The following is a 17,507-nucleotide window of genomic DNA, read 5'->3' as shown; positions in this document are numbered from 1 at the left end:
ACTGTAATGCTTAATGAACAACCAGTGCAAACAAGTTTCTAACAAATAAAGAGTTTCCATTAAAAATTGTAGGTAGTTATCCTTTAAAATGGCAACTCCTTATGCAGTAGATTAAATACAACAGAGCCACAGTGTAATATCTATCTTGATCAAAAACAATATGCCAGCTTTGATAATTGTTAATATTGCGTAACATAAGGTTTGAGTTTCATACGCTGAAAAGCAGGTGTAAATGCAAGAAATATGACTCGCATTCTAGGGAAGAGCAGACTAACAGGCCATATTGACCCATCCTGGCCTAAAAATCTGAGTATGATACCATGCTTTAAGTCTTTTTTATACAGCCTTCTCTACTTTGCAGCCTTAGACAATCACATTCTAAGTAGAATCAGGTTGTTTTGCTGCCTCAGATTCCCCAGCCAATATTTAGAGCTTGAAAAGGTGATGGAATTTACAAGCTATTTCCCTATTAAAAAAAAATGAACCACAGAATCAAAGCCTGTTTCTCCTCTTGCTGCATGGAGACCTGAGGCAAATAGGAGAGAAAATGATTAGCATTGGGGAAAGGTAAAACCAGCAAGGAGAAAAATGCTGGCAAACAGACAAATTAGCATGCCAAAAAAAACCCAGAGTGGATTTTCTATAATTTCTTTCAACTAAAGCAATTGAAAGGCCGCTTGTAATAAGAAACAGTTGAAAAGAAAAGAAAAAAAAAAAGAAAGAAAAAAGGCTGAGGTGCGACTTCTAAGTTAACAATTCTCTACTGAGCTCTGGAATTTTTTATGTCTGATTTTTTAATTATTTTTATATATATATATATATATCACTTAGTACTCCTGCACCCCATAAATATTCAGGCTTGCCATAATAACCTCATATTGCATGATACAGACGCCACATATGCCACAGTTCTTTCCTAAAGAAACATTATGTCATTGGAGCACTGCACTTTGAGGTTTTCTTGGGGAATTAAAGGCTATGTGTTGTATTACAAAACACACAGGCACACAAAAGTATGTGCCAAAACTCTTAATAAATAAAAATAAACTTCAAGACAAAATATTTTTGGACTTTGAAAGGCCAAAAGGGAAGCCCAAATATCCAGATCCCTCACTGTATCAAGTGAATAGTCCCATGGATGATAGCAAGAATACCCACGTAGTTGTTCTGAAGCATGTGTTTTAGTCATCTGTTAGTGAGGACTAGAATTGGTGATATTAGCCTACTACTTTGCTCTTCCAAGCAAAAGAAATATTAAAAATATAGAAGTACACACAGTAAGAGCATTCATATAGCACCACAGCTATAATAAAAATATCTACTCTTGTATAGTACTTTTCACCAGTACAACTCAAGAGGTCTTCATGACAGAGGTCAAAGTCTTCAGCTTACAGATGGGGAAACAAAACCAAGTGAGTTTCTGGAACATCCTGCCACTATGACTTGGTTGCAAGGAAGGGGGATTAGTGATGGGGCAAACCCAACCTGATTTAATTTGAAACAGCCTGATAAGCCCACAAAGAGGATGTATATGGTTACAGCATGCAGTAGTGGGAGGGGGAAACAATTTGATGAACCAATTTGGAAATCACTTCTACTCTTATGTTCCCAGTGCCAGATAGAATTCTAATATAGCTGATTTACCAGATACTAGATCTTACATCACAGGAAGAGTCCACATACCATATTTCTCTAACTTGGGCTTTCACAATTCTACATGGAAGGTTTTTTGATCTAATTACAGCTATTCAAGCAATCACTAGGCTTTTAGAAAGTATTCTATGGACATAGAAGAATATAACAGGAGGTAAGGAGCTCTTAGAGACACAAGAAACTGCATGTAAATAGCATATGTGACAGTGGCAAAGAGTTTGTGCATGGCAGAAACAGATCTGATGACCATGATTCAATAAATCACTGTGTTTCAGGATGAGCTTAGGCATATACTTCGCAACTTTTATATACAGGTTGTCTGCTACTGAAGGGGGAAGATTTGCCTTTAATCCAAGCATTTAAGGTACAAACATACAGATAATACATATGCAGCACTTGTACCTTAAAAATGGCAATTAAACATGCTTAAAACCTCTATGGGTGATAAAGAGCAAAACAGAAAATTATCATTATTAGAATGAAAAATACGACATGATACTAATGTGATACACTCTTCCCATCTGGAATAAAACAGAAAAGCTGCATTTTTTATGAAATGGAACACTAAGGAAATGTCATTTTATAAAGAGCAAATTGTTCAGTTTTACTTAAGTATATATTTCCCTGGAGCACAACATTAAATGACATCCACCTGTGGTGCAGCATTGCTCCTCTTGGCAGCTCCATATCCCAGCTCTGTCCTCTGGACTGCATGCCCCAACCAGAGTGGATCTCCTGTCACTGATGCTGTGACTTAGTCAGGAAGGAGACACTTTCTCACAAAAGTGACTGATTTTCACAGTCACCATCTAAAGCCAATAATCTTTTTAACGGAAAATTCCTGAACCACTATGACATAAATAGCTACAGAGCCAGATTGTCAGCAGTTACGTTTTGAGCCTAAACTTTTCTGAGGTGTGAAAACCATCTTCTTGTATTCACTTCAGTTCTCATGCTCCTCCTTTTTCCACACATCTAACCATAATTTCCCTTCCTGACATGAACAATTAGAGCCCAATGCTTCTGGTCCTTTCCTGCTAAATCACAGAGAATAAATCAATCCCTTCTTCAACAGCCTCACAAGCCAAGGATAGGATTACAGCTAGCATGGCAGTTTTACAGAGAAGAATCTGAATGTTATAGTAGATTACTAGAGCTGGGTGAATTCTCCAATTCACCAGCCCTGTTGCATTCAGATACAGGGACAAAGTGCATAACATCTCCAAGTCTACTATTGCTACTAAATCTAACAGGGTGAATCAGAGACCAGGTATACTGCTACCCTGTGCAAACAATAAGCCACCCATCTTGTGACAAGACTACTTTTCAGGTAATTGACTATGCACTAGGAAGCGAATAGGTTCATTTCATAAGAGGAAAAATTGTTTCATTAGTCACCAGGTAACAAGCATCAGGCTAAGGCAGATAATGTTTTTCTTAGCAGATTAAAGATCAGTTTATCTTAGTCCTTCACATACACTCTCCATGCTGAGGGTTGTTTGCAGGCTCTTTTGAATCACAAAATTGTTATTGCCATGTGGATTTTATTGTTGCTTTGCCAAAATTCATTTAGCTTTTCAACAGACTGTAGTTCCAGCAGTTAAGTGTTGCATGGAAGCTTCGTGCCTCAACCCGCTAGGAGGCTAATGCACAGTGCCAACTGCTCCTAAGATCATGGATGGATTCCTGGCATCACCAGTTGGTTGGGGAATAGCAAGCTTAATGAGAAAAACCTCCATATTTCAGTGCATCATAAATGTACCCACACATGGGGGTGAGTTTCAAGAGGATAAAACCAAAGTATGGTGTACATGTGATGAGACTTCCACACTGCATTTATCAGCTAAACTCAGGCAGCACAGAAGCAGCTTTACTTCTATAGCAACTATATATATATGTATGTATATATGTGTGCATACACACACACTCCAACAGATGATACTACTCAAGAGATGAATTCCTGGGAGAACAGATAACTTGTCTCCTAATAGCAAAAAAGCTCAATGGGAGGTGTGACATGTTTGTTCTTTAGTCCTATCTCTGAGGATGACTTCTGTGACTTTGGGATAATTCAGTCAACCTCCTGAGGGTTCAGTTTCCATCCTGTTACAGCAGAGGTATTAGCTTTCACCTCTAGTGAAAGGTGGCCAGACTTCGGCATTATGGGGAATAGCAATGGAGTCTCTGCCTTCACTTGTTCTTACTCACCATTTTCCTATTTCTATTTAAAATGGTGATTTTCTGTGAAGTCCTACAGGTGTATATAACTTAGGGCTTTATTACATAGTATCTCAATGCATTTATCTGAAAGCCTCACGCACTGGCGTTTTCTGATTACATTTGAATCATAGCTTTTATTTAAGAAAAATGTGCACTTCTAATCCTTTAGCTGATGTAAGAATTCTGTAAAAATTAGCATATGCTTAGAGTTCAGAGTACAGAATACAAAGAAACATCTCTTCCCTGACCCCCAAAATTATCAGTTTTCCTAAAATGACATGCATTTAAAGGTGACAAGATTACTTCTGGAGTTTTTTAGTGCCTGTAGAACAATCCTGGACTCTACAGAATACTCTGCAGCAGAAAGCATGAATGGAACACAGGCACAACCAAGCTTTACCTTTAATTTGGCTAGCAAGGATGAGAACAGCAAGAAATGAATGGTCACAGACTTCAGCACAGGTTAGCAATTTATACCCTCATTTAGGAGAAACATTTAAGTTCATCTTGCAGAGATTTCTAGGACCTCCCCTGATTTCCTGTTCTCTACTTGCACATACCACCATCCAGTTAACACTCTTAGCTATTTTCAGTCCCTGCTGTCTGATGGAAACTCATACTTAATTTTCTGGGCACCCAGACTCCTATGAGCATTTTATAATGCTCCCTGCATGAGATGAGACACCATATACAAACTCATAACTTGTTGATAAGCAAATTTGGTCATAATTCTTCTCCTTATAAAGATTTCTAATAACAAATAGCATAATTGAAAAAGTGCATTATTTGTCTTTAAAAATAGAGCAAATATAGAACTTAGAAAAAAAAAAGAATAATGAAAAACTATTTTCTTTTGGGAAACTGGATGAGAATGTTGATTCCACCCAAAGTTTTAAAACAAAAACGTAAGTTTGATTCGGTTTAATGCTGCTTCAGGCTTTTGAATCAAATGATCCATATAAAGAAACTTAATTAAAATAATTTTTTTGAATTTATTATAAATAATAGGTTGCATCAAAATTCTGGAAGAAAATGGACATATTTGAACCAAGAAATATGAAAAAATATTTTACTTTCTATATATTCAGCAGGAAAAAAAATAATTCTGTTTCACTGGCTAGCACTTGTTTCTATGGTTTCTCTGCAACGAGATAAAACGTTGCTTTCATCCACATTGACACCATTCAATTCATTTGCCATCCTCTCTGTTACATGAGAATAAAACTCTGCAACCAGCAGCTCTTGAAAGATGAGATTTCAATGCCAACAGCTTTAAACATTAAACTCCACTTGCTGAAATCCTATATCCAAGCTTAAACCTGAACAAGACACAATCTCTAGTTTGGAAAGCAAAAATCTATTTTAAAAAAAATATGCAGGAAACATAAAAGAAAACATCTTTTCATACAATGCATAATTGAATGAAGGGTGTTCACTGCCACAGGACACCACTGAGTTTAAAAACACAGAAAAACTCCCTCTGAATAGTTACTAACAAAAAGTTTTGGAAGAGATATTATTTCTTGTATTTTAGGTTTTAAGATGAAAGTGATATAAATCAAGAAAGGAACAGTTTTGCTAGGATAGATTTTCTACTGTGCATTGTGCTGTCACACACCATTTCCTGTAGCAACCGGTACTGGATTTCTGGGGACAGACTGTGGAGTGAGTGGCCTGTGGATCTGAGTCAGCCTAATGGTTTGTATTCAACATCATCCAACTTCTCTGTTAAACAGTTGTCTTCAGTGAATGTGGAAATTATTCCCATGCATTTCAGAAAGTTTGGTGATTTGTATTACATAAAATCAGATAGTCTGCATTTTGTGTTTTCATGCAGTTCTTATCTAACTTATTGACCTGTTGAATTATTTCTTTATGATCTTGGGAACAATCTGAAAATGATAAGTGAGCAGTGTGTCAGATACCCGCTTAAGAGGACATAAAAATTTCTTTGTTCAAAGTTAAAGAAACTTTTTCCAGCTTGCTGCAGCATACTGTAATTTAGCTTTGAGCCAGTTATTAAACAAGACAATAATACTATAATGGAAATTTTTTAATATACATCATTAATAGTAAAGTGCCTATTTCATTGAAGTAAAGAAAAAATGTGTGCTATGAGCAGTTTTGAAATGAATATTTGATTCCAAACTTCCCTTGTGCATTTAATGACATGCTAATTTACATTTTAATTACTTCCTAAGAAATCAAAGCATTTGTTGACAGAAGAACATAATGTCAACTTCACGGTGCACTGTTGGTGGATAGTTAATGAACTTAATTAGATAATTAGTGATGTTAATTATCCTTCTATTCTGAAGATAAAGATGTTACACAAATGATGCACTTTTCAAAGAAATATCATTATATGTTTGTTTGCTTTAACTCAGTTAACTTGAAAAGCTAGTGAAAGATCAACTGAGTGATTGGTAAGAAAAATATTTGTTTAAGTAGTAATCGTGATTATGTTTCAAATATTTCTATCTTCTTCATTTCACCTACCAGGAACTGCTAAATTGAGCTTGTTCCTCCTTCATCCCAAATTATCAAGTTCTTTCTGTTTAACCCTGCTCTCCTTTTCAGTACCCTGCATTCCTCCACACCTTGAACAACCACTCTCTGATGCAGTGGCTCTACTGTTGTTTGAAAACCCAGGCTCATCAGCATCAGCTTTGATTTTACAGTCAGTTATTGAAAGATGCTATGACAATGCAGGAAAGAAGTAGCTAGTATTTGAAGGCACTGGTCCACTAACTAGCTCTGGGTTCAGCTGCTAGTGTTGCCACTGACATCTTGGATGATAATGGCCAAGTCTATGTAAATTCATGTCTGTCAACTTGAGATATAGTTTCTTTCTTACAGAAGTCAAAGCCCACTGACATACAGCATTTTGACTAACGCTGATTTTACGTCCTGGGGCTGAGTCTTCCATGCCCTGACAAGAGCCTCGGAATACATCATCAGCCTTCCAGTTCAAAATCAAACACTTCTGTTTAAAATCCCTTGTTTAAAACTACCCTCTAAAACACAGACTTCTGCACACAGACATCTCACTCAAGAATTTGTGAGTATGATCTGTACATATTAATTTGAAACAGGTCTAATTCTCTATCTGTGATGCAGCTACTACTTGTACTAGGTAGTTAAGTCCTAGCACTGTACAAAACATAAAAAACCCTCCTGTAAGTGTTGATGTAGAGATATACATTTCCAGCACAGAAGGAATTTAAGCCTGTAGTTCAAGCTTCCACTGATGTTAATGAAAATTCTATGTTTAAATACTTCTCAAAATATAATGCATTACCACCACAGGTGAATGACTAGAGATACTAGGTATACTAGCCATATTTATCTTAAGAATGAGTGTTACATGTGAAACAATTCTGTAAGATTTTTTGCTGTCTGTGAAATTTGTTGTTCTTGGTGTAACAAACAAATAATTTTCTGTAGTAACAACACTTTTAGGTGCTGGCCTAAGAGAAGCCTGGTGAATAAACAGATGAGAAAACTAAAAAAAACAAATTTCCTGTACATCTAAAAGTAAAGAAAGTCCTAAAAACTTTGAAATAACATATTGTTTGAAACATGCCTCAGTCTTTCTCAGAATTCAAAAGAAACATTAACTCCTAGAAGAGATTTCAGAGGCTGTCTTTTTTTCTCTTGGGAATCTAACTATAGAGGCAGGACTCGACAGACAACTTTCAGTGGAGCTTGCCCAAGAGACACTTGCTATTACTTCAACCAAGGGCATCTGTTGTTAGGAAACTATGCAGAATTCAAGTGGTCCTTGGCCATATCACCATCTTCTTGCTCAATGATAAGATGAGGATATACAACTCACTTTCTTAAATGAGTTAATGAACTTGCAGTTTCTTTTCAGCAGGTACATCAAGACTGCTTAGTGATCAGTATAAATAAATAAAATATTACATTGTAAAAAATTAAGAGAAAGAATTTTCAAAAGGAACTGAAGTAGTTTCTGTGTCTGACAGTGACTTAAGTCCCAGCCAAGTGGTCTTTTCTTGGAGCTCCTGACTTCACAAAGTTATCCACAGAGGCAAAGAAGGGTCTTGCTGACACACTGATGCAGTTATCTTCTACAGATTTGCTGTGGGTTTACCAATCTGCCTGTTGCTTACAAAAGTAAGCACAAGAGATGGGCTCTTACTACAAGGCCAACTAAAGAAAAATGAATCACTCCCAGTCAAGCCACACTTGGCATCTAGTATTTTCTGATTTGTAGAGCTACACCATTAAATGCTTTTTTTGCAGCTAGCTCTGCAGTGACCTTGCATACACTAAGGGCAGCAGATCAGAAACCAAGTTATCCATCAAACTGCTCAAAAATCCTTAGGGTTCAAAGGCTGCATTCTCCCATCACTTAACTAGGAGGAATTCTCTTGCAACAGAGTGACAAAACCAGCACAAAGGACATCAGATGCTGGCTCTTTATCTATAGCTGTCTCACAAGCGTGTTTGCTGTCCAAAATCCTACCGTAAAGTTTCTGGTTTTGCAATTACAAGTTAGGTCTCTCTTAACCTCTTCTTTCTGAAGACTGGGATTAAAAAGACCTTTTCTATTTCATTCTCTGAAGGTATATGGGCCTCTGGCATAAAGGAATGTAATTAATGAACCAAAACAGGAGAAGACAGGTATGATCAGGCCTGCTGTAGAACTCAGGAGGCTCTGCATTTCTTGCAAAGAATAACAGCTATATCTACAGCACTGAGGCAGTGTGTCTTACAGTAGTAAGAAGTATGCTGCCTGTAGTCTTGCTCAGGCGCTCATCCTCAGGAAGAACTTCAGGACACTGCATGGTAGAAGCTGTTGACTGATTTACAATTTACTGAAATATGATTGCTATAGTGCTCCCTTGCTGCTTTTGCAGCTTGCTGAAGATGACAAAAACAATCAGTCATTGCTAACCTAAACATTAAATATATATCCTAGATTCTGACAGCAAAACTGAGGGGAGGGGGACTGGGGGAGGAAAGGAGGAGAAAGAGCAAGAGATCTAGAAGCTTGCTTTGAAACAGGAAAGTCAATGACTTGGAAACCTTTGGCACTGTATTCAGCCTTACAGACTCTCCTGCTGGCAAATTTACCCAACTGTGTCACCTGTAAGCATTAAAAAATCTGACTTTGTACAGTGCTCCTCTTGCTCCTGCATGGCTACTCGGACTTCCAAGAAAGCACAAAATAGCAATTACCAGAGCAGATGATCACCATTCTACTACCAGAAATGTGATCACGCTCTCCTTTCTGAATGATCATGCCTTCCAGACAAAGCCCAGAGCATGAGATAGCAAAGTAGATTCAGAAATATGGGGGAAAGACAGCTGTATTTGATTGCTAATTCTGACATTTACCACCAAATAGCAGGGAATTGGCTTCACTGATGCTGGTGATCCTGAGTGAAAGTACAGCAGAAATATGGAGCCTGATCCTTTGCTGGACTGAATAGTTTGAATTTTGTTGTTTTTTTCCAGATTGAGGATTGGGTCTCAAAAGCACTCTTGCTATCTTGTAAATGACAACAGGGAAAAAGCTGACAGTTTTGAGGGGGGTGTTTTGTTTGGGTTTTCTTGGTTATGTTTTTCATCTGCAGCAAATGCAACTACCGCTTCAACTTCTTTGTTTATTATAAACCCATTTCTTCTTTCTACTGGGCAAAGCTTTGAAATCCTGGCTGAATTTCTGCACCTTTCTCAAATCTAATAGTTTTGCTCAGTTAGGAACAATCATGCTTAGCTCTCAGTAAATGCAAAGATTGTTATTTTACTATAAGATTTAAAGGCTTTGCCTCTCACTATGCTACTTTTCCTTTTATCTCAATGTTTCAACCAGGTGCCTGTCACTGTAGGACATAGGTCCATAACTATCAGTAGTGAAGACCAGAGGCCAGTATCTGAAGATTTTTCCCAGGTCAATATAGAAGATACCTGAGACACAGCAAATGATACAAAATCACATTACAGCCCTTTTTAAAGTGAGTGACTTTTTAAAGTGACTACCAAAGTGAGGTCAAAAAAACAAGTTAGAAGCACAAATACCATTTATTTTTAACGTAACTTGTGCTCCCAACTTTGACACTGAAAATCCCACCTTATACCTTGCTTGTGAAGTGTATGAAGAAAGAGGGCTGTGGGGAACAAAGAAATTAATTTTCTTCCTCTTAGATTTCATTTCTCTGAAAAGTGCATCAAACTCTTTCAAAGATAGACTGGAGGGAGAAAGGGGGACAGAGAGAGTGGAGAAGAACATTTGGAATTGTAGCTTTGTATCTCATTGAGAAGAACAATTTATCAGAGCTGTGGAGCTGTCAGTCCTTGACATGATAAGGAATAACACCAAATGAGTAATGTTTCCTCCAAACCCAGCTCCTTTAATTACAAGCCGCTTCCTTGCAGAAGAGAGACAGAAGATGCAGAAACACCAATTTCATGCACTTGTGCCTGAATAATGTCTCCGTGCTGCTTTTTCCAGATGGCAACCTTTTCACTGGAGGAACTAATGATGTGGGCATATTTAGGGAAAAACCAATAACGGAGTCTTTAACCTTCAACAGCAAAAAGCATGTTGTACAAAATGTTCCTTGGGATACATTTACAAATATCAATTACATTGCTCACTGAGGTGTAATCAGCTGTAATAATCAAAATTAATTTTAAAAAATAATTAAACAGACCCCAGGGCAAATAGTTGATGCTCTTGTAGTATGACATCACAGTCTACATATGTACCTGGGAAGAACTTGCTCACTCTGTAAGCAGCAAAGTGATTTTAAGGAATGAGAACGATGCTGTGGCATGCTGAGAAAAAACTTGCAGCTCAGTAAGGTACTACCAGAAACATTACTTGGGTATCATAGCCCTCCTGATCAATACACCTGGAAGTGAACCAGTCATCACTGCAGATAAAGTTGCAGTCTGCTGCAGCTTGGGCTAGAGGGTTAAGATTCCCTAAACTGATGCTGTAACAGACTTGCTGTCTCCTCAGCAGGAGAAAAAAACAGACCTTAATATGATCAGCACTGCAATAACACAAGTTCAGTCCAAAGCCCTGAATATTCTGTCAATGCACTGCTGCCCTACCATATAGCTGGTTACTCTAGCCCTAACACACTTAACCGGTGCTTTTTATTTGTATTGTCAACATATGCCCAGCAAAAACATGGAAATGGCCCTCACTCTCAGCAAAGGAGGAGTTTACACATGCAAAAGATAGTCCAGCTGCATTGCTGGTGGTAGGAATGCTGCATACCCTCCAGACTCATCCTTGGTTTATATAAACACTTGTCTCCTTATCTCTTGAGCCTAAACTAAAATTTGGGCCTTTAATACTTCATATTGAGTAGAAAATGAAAGGATAGTACTATGGTAAAACCTGATCCTTTCTACTAATTCAGTGTCTGAAGGACAAAGTTTACATAACTGATTTAAGTCAAAAGCAGCAGCAAAGCCAGCATCTCCTCACCTTGTTCTGACCCAAGCAGAGCCCTGTGAGCACAAACACACAAGGGTTGCTTAGGTTTTTCCTTTCAAGTGCAATAATTAGGCCTCATGCAAAAAGTATGCATTAATACATTATAAGTTAAGGCTGCCAGCCAAAGTTCTTCAGATCAACGACTATTTCTTAGTCATTATTTCTAGCAGTCTAGAATAGAATCCTTAACTGCAATAGGTGTCTAGTTTGCAATGGAACATGTCAACAGACATACTCAGAAGACTCCCAAGTCCAGACAAACTCTGCAGAGCCATATAAAAGGCAGACTGGTGACAGAGCCAGAAAAGACAAAGAGCAGAAGTTACCTGAGATTTACATGTCATTTCCTTTGTGTTTCGGCCAGGCATCAACCTGATAGCTGAAGACAGGCTTTCACTCCAGGAATTGTTCTTGCTCTGTGATGGGCCTGGCCCCACTTTATTCTGGAGAAGCTTCTTTTCAGATGCTGTGGGCCAGAACAGACATAAAAACTTGTAAAACTTGAAGTTGAGCCTGTGGGAAGGTAGAGGGTTTGTATCCCCGTTACACAAGACATGACAACATGGCAGTGCCTCACTCCAGCTGAATTGTCCTTCAGTTTATAAGAAAAGCACTGAACTAATGCGCACTTCTCAAGTCTTTATTTAAAAGCCTCACAGAGGTGTGCCATTGATCAGTTTCATTATACAGATGTGAACTCTGAATCACTGCAGCACTGCACATATTGGGATGCCCTGCTTCAAGCAAATATGCAATTGCCTAAGGAGATTTCTGTTTCTTGCAGTATGGCAGAAGCCCTACAACATTACCAGGTGATTACAGAACAGCTGGGGCATGACACAGAAAGAGATCACCATCCTGGATGAGAGAAACTGAGAATCTGCTTTATCTAACAGGTGATGTGCAGAGGAAGGGTATAACCAAGGAATCAGCGGCTTTCCATTAAGCACTACATTTACTGCAATGTCTGCTTACTACAAGTGTTCCATAAAAGAACAGACCTATCAAGTGCTGCCAAGCTTTTGTCATAATTTCTTCCCATAAAGGAGTGATCTCTGTTATCTTCATGTCCCTTTCTTTGTCATTTCCTTTTACAGAAAGATCCATCTTGTAAGTGTCCTCCAAAGCCTGCCGCCTCTGAGAAATGAGCTGCTTCCAGGTGATTTCTACTGTTCTCAGAATCTCCTGATGGACTAGGAAACAAAAGAAACTACAAATGAAGAATCATTTTTTGTGTAACAAGTCAAGCAGCAGATAAAGCAAAAATATCTCATTTGGAATAGCACTAGTCCAGAGTAACTGCTGGAGTCAGTGGAGTTGCTCCGTGTTGTCTACTGCCTCCATAGATTCTAAGCCAGACTAGTTAATCTAATACAGAAAACAGCAGGACATTTCTTTTACTATATTGCAACTCCCTGAAAGAAACAAGTAGGAGTGACAGATGATCCTAACTGGTGTCTGCCTTCGAAAACCATCTCATCAAAATTTTGATGATCTTATTATCATATATAGAATGCCAGAGCACATAAAGGACATTCCTTTGTGTTGCCAAACATCGTTAGAGACAGTGGGGGGAAGGTAACTAAGTTGTGAAACAATTTGACACAGCAAGAGCATGCTGTACAAGGACTTGCTGAGCTGTTTTGCTGTATTTCCCTGCAAATCAGACTTATTTGGTTGCATCGTATCCAAGCCAATAAATATATTAAAAAAAAAAAGAGAGAACATCACTCTGCTGTGGGGTTCAGCTGACAGCCCCCACACTGAATCCAGCCCAAAATATTTCCATTGTTTCTCTTAAAAGAGCAAAATGTTTCTTCCTGTGTACAATACAAAGACACAAGCTCTGTATACGCCTTGAAAAAACAAATAGAGCTACAAATAGTATGTATCTGGGCATGGATACTGGCCACAACATAGGGAAGAGATCTCCAAACTGATATTCATTATTCCTGAGGATGTGGGGTGTGAATTTTGAATAAAAAGGTATAATGCAAGCACAAGTGATTTTTACCATAACTTTCCTTTCTCTATGCTGTGCCTGCAGTGCCTATACACCAAAGAGGCAATTAAGTAGAAATTGCACAAGCTGCTGATAACTGTTTATGCCACGCACTTTCTGCACTGTAAGCCAAATGCAACATGTGCCATAAATTACCATCATCAGGAGTAGGCAGACTGCCCTTTTCCTCTTCACTGGGTGCAAGGAAAATTTGGTGATACGAAGCCAACTTTGGTTTTGCATCCACCCCAAAACCTTCTGAACAGCTGTGACAAAAAAAAAAGGGAGGACATGTGAGGAAACCAGACTTAGAATAAACTGAGGATAGTGAAAAACCTAAGGGTATTTCTATACATGCACTCCTACTCAATTCATTTAGTAGATCAGTATTCCCAGGCTCAAGGGCTTATGCCAATCACATGATATTGCAGGATTTACAGGAAGTGGGAACTAAACCACTGCCAGTCTGGTTTTCAAAGTCAAGGAGTGGTCACCAAGATCCTATGGATCACTCTGTTGTACATGACTTATCCCTGCACTTCTTAGTGCACTTGCATCTACCATTCACCTCAATTAGCTGGAACATAGGGCTGTACTGATGTAGCCAGACTGCATCCAGCTTTCTTGCACCTCCCCTGAGCATCTTGTATGCCATCTCTTTGCTCTGAATTTCTTCACTTGAGGTATCTCCCATTATGTGGGAAACACTGCCTTGCCATACCCTACAACTGAACTGTTTACTTAGACGAAGTTCTTTGCACCAATGATTGTTCATTCAGTTTATAAAGCATTCAGCACAAAAAAAAGCACAATCTTTAGCACCATGGTATTAGTATCATGTAGATGTGATTACAACTGAGAGCATCACCATGGCCAAAAAGAGTTAGTGCTGCTTTGGGGGTGAGGTGTGTGTCAGATAATTTACCAGTCAGTAGATAAAAGACAACAGGAATTTCAGCACAGCAGTAATGCATACAATAAATGCAACAGGCTTAGTTAAGGCATCCAGACAATCTGGACTTGGTCACAGAAGTGCTGTCGATAATATATATATATTATATATAGCCACTAGTAAGATACTATGTTCTGTCAATTGTAAACACGCATTACTACATGGGAGAGCCAAATCTCTTGGGTATGCAAAGCTACCATTTTAATTTCTGATTTTATTTAAAATACCACAGTTCTGATTCCCTGGATTTGCTACGTTTGGCTTTTGGCTAACAACACTTCTGTAATTTATTTTTTTTAAAAATGTTTCTGCTCTTGCTACATACAATCAATCTTTACCTCATCTCAACAGTTTTGGCCTGGAAATTATTATCTGACTGGAATAAGAACGATCAAGAAAAGACCTCAGGAAGTGCAGCTCATTTCTGATGTGATATTGTGTTAATGGATTCAATTCAGACCATCTAAGCAGCACAGAACGTTTTCATTGAAACAACAAACATCATTGTAGTGAATAAAGCACAAGGCAATATTTGCTTCTTTTCACAAAAAAAGTTTCCAGAATAACTCCTCAGCTTAGATTAGCAAGAGTACCTCTGATACATCACCTGTAAGAAGAGCAAACAGAGTGGGTATGGATATTCTAGCCCTATCCAAGCCAATGCCAAAACTCCCAGCTTCAGTATGACCAGGACTTTACAGCTCAGATCCAGGTAACAATAACCATAACAGAAAGATTCACAAGATCCATGCACAGTTTTATATATATTTTTAAATGTACCCACACAACAATAGCTGCTGGATCAGAAAAACCATTTCCCTAAATTAGCCCACGCAGATGTCTCAGAGAGTGGCCACCTGCATGCTTGTGGAGTGATTCTAGCCTACATCCCAGGAAGATTTCCAGATTCTCATTTTAATGATGGGCTTGTGAGCCAACCCCACTGAAATCAGTTCAAGCTTGTTAACTGCAGTTACTACTCCGAAGTGAGTAAGCTGCTGGAAATGCTGGATGAATAAAACAGATACAACACAGCTGTTTTGGTTAATAAAGAGTAGCAATTAAACCTATGTGCAAATTTAAGGGTTCTGCTTAGACAAACATGCAAGCTTGCCTGGGTGTCTCTGAAATGAAACACCCTTTTCAAAATGAAAAAAAGTGGAATTTAGTGTTGCATTGTTACCATCCACTGTGCCTTGCTTACTAGATCCACAAATTCACATACTAGCTGGCTTCTGAGCAAGAGAGATGGTAGGAAATTTTCTGCTCACTAGTATTCAAGGCAAAAATAGCCTTCTGTTTGAAGAACAGTTTATCCCTTCTGCTTTCTTGCTGGAAGACAATCCATTGCCTCCAGAATACTGAGCACATCAGTAACCATCCTCTCCTCCAAATTAAATGACAAAAAATTACATCAAAACATTTCTGATGTTGTTTTTCATTTAAGTCTATGAGGAAAACAACCTCTTTCCCCAAATGGCTTTACTCTGCCACTTCTAGAGACACCAAATCAGAGGTGAAGGTTTGCCCTATTTAAAGCAGAAAGGTGCTTTTAACCCCCCAGAGCTCTGAGCCCAATGGGTTAAATGCTTGCTAGGATACAGTATATATACTACATCCAAAGTCCTTAGTCTAGCTGAATCCAGCTCAATTTCAGCTTCTAGCAATTCCCCAAAATGGATATTGCCTAAGTTTTGTGAAATCTCCCCCTCTGCACCCACTCCCATAGATAACAGCACAGAGATGTAAACAAACGTTATGCTGAGATGAACATCTGTACCTGCCCGAATTCAGTTGGCAAAGGCAGTACATTAGGCAGACGACAAAATTGTTATTTGAGTTGTAATTTGCAAAAATAATGTCCCACTGCTCCTGTAGGACATTGAGAGTGTTCAGGACGTTAAACTGTTCAGGCAGCGATTGTTGTGGTCTGGATAGGCAGTATAGGATGGCTCTGTTTAGACAGCTGTACAGGGCACTGAGGAAAACTTCCTTTTGAGAAACGGAGCTTTCTAAGACCTGTGAAAACACAAAACACCAGAGTACTTGGCTTGCTCAAAGAACTCTCTCCCAATGATCCACTCCTCTCACTTCACTTAAGCTGTTGCAAACTTATTTCAGCAAAATTCCCCTGAACTACCTGTTAGATACAAATCCAATTTTTCTGTATTTCTGCTGAAGTCCCCAGAATTGTGGAAGAGATTAATTTATTCCTGTTCAGCAACACGTACATAGCCAACAGACAGTGGCACAAAAGAGCTAACTATCCCTTCTTTAGGCTGCACTATCTAGGTCTGATTGTCATTTAGAGCCATTATGTGCTCATGCAAGAAAATAGGAATAATCAAAATCACCAAATGGTTTACAACCATATTCCTGAGATTTGTGGTATCACAACCTCAGTGTGAAACAGAACATTAGAACATGTTGATAACAGTTGGAAAAAATTTCATGTGACTCACCCCCATAATCTGTTTGGAAGTGAAGATCAGGATTTGCTTGGTGTCGGCAGCAAACATTCTGCTGTTCAGCTTCTCAACCAGCTTCTGAGCAAAATAAGCAATATTCATCATGTATACAGGTGCAGTTGATTCTGAAGTGCCATGAGGATCACTGGTGCCTGGAAAGATTACAAGAGGGTTGATTATTCCAAAACAAGCTGAAATGCAAAAAAATTATGCAAGATATGAGGTTACCCGGCCTGAGAAGGAACAGTCTTATGCCATAATGTCTCAGAGTTGAGACATGTCTAAGAAAACTCTAGGTCTAGCAGAAATACCTGTATTGTGTTTGTGCGGCAAGGTTTTGGTAGTGGTGGGGGTTACAGGGATGGCTTCTGTGAGAAGCTGCTGGAAGCTTCCCTTATGTCCTACAGAGCCAATGCCAGCCGGCTCTGACAGACACACCGCCAGCCAAGGCTGAGCCCATCAGTGATAGTGGCACCACCTCTGTGATAACATATTTAAGAAGGGAAAAGTTGCAGGGCACACAGAAATGGCAGCCAGAGAGAGGAGTGAGAACATGTAAAAGAAACAACCCTGCAGCCCCCAAGGTCAGTAAAGAAGGAGGGGGAGGAGATGCTCCAGGCATCGGAGCAAAGATTCCCCTGCAGCCTGTGGGAAGACCATGGTGAGGCAGGCTGTCCCCCTGCAGTCCAGGGAGGTCCACGGTGGAGCAGATCTCCACCTGCAGCCCAT

At 38.9% G+C, this 17,507-nt stretch overlaps 1 protein-coding gene across 1 annotated transcript in view; it reads right to left on the bottom strand.

The window, feature by feature from the left end:
* The window catches only part of WDFY4 (WDFY family member 4), a 145,152-nt gene that overhangs the window by 67,288 nt on the left and 60,357 nt on the right, over positions 1–17,507 (bottom strand). The window contains exons 35-39 of the mRNA XM_075025984.1: positions 16,773–16,930; positions 16,091–16,329; positions 13,515–13,624; positions 12,358–12,549; positions 11,683–11,822 (exon numbers count right to left, since the gene is read on the bottom strand). Of these exons, the coding sequence (XP_074882085.1) occupies positions 11,683–11,822; positions 12,358–12,549; positions 13,515–13,624; positions 16,091–16,329; positions 16,773–16,930 (839 nt within the window). The remainder of the gene's footprint in view (positions 1–11,682; positions 11,823–12,357; positions 12,550–13,514; positions 13,625–16,090; positions 16,330–16,772; positions 16,931–17,507) is intronic.

Source organism: Buteo buteo, chromosome 4 (assembly GCF_964188355.1).
Source record: "Buteo buteo chromosome 4, bButBut1.hap1.1, whole genome shotgun sequence".
NCBI lineage: Eukaryota > Metazoa > Chordata > Aves > Accipitriformes > Accipitridae > Buteo > Buteo buteo.
This window is presented reverse-complemented; position numbering and strand designations above follow the sequence as displayed.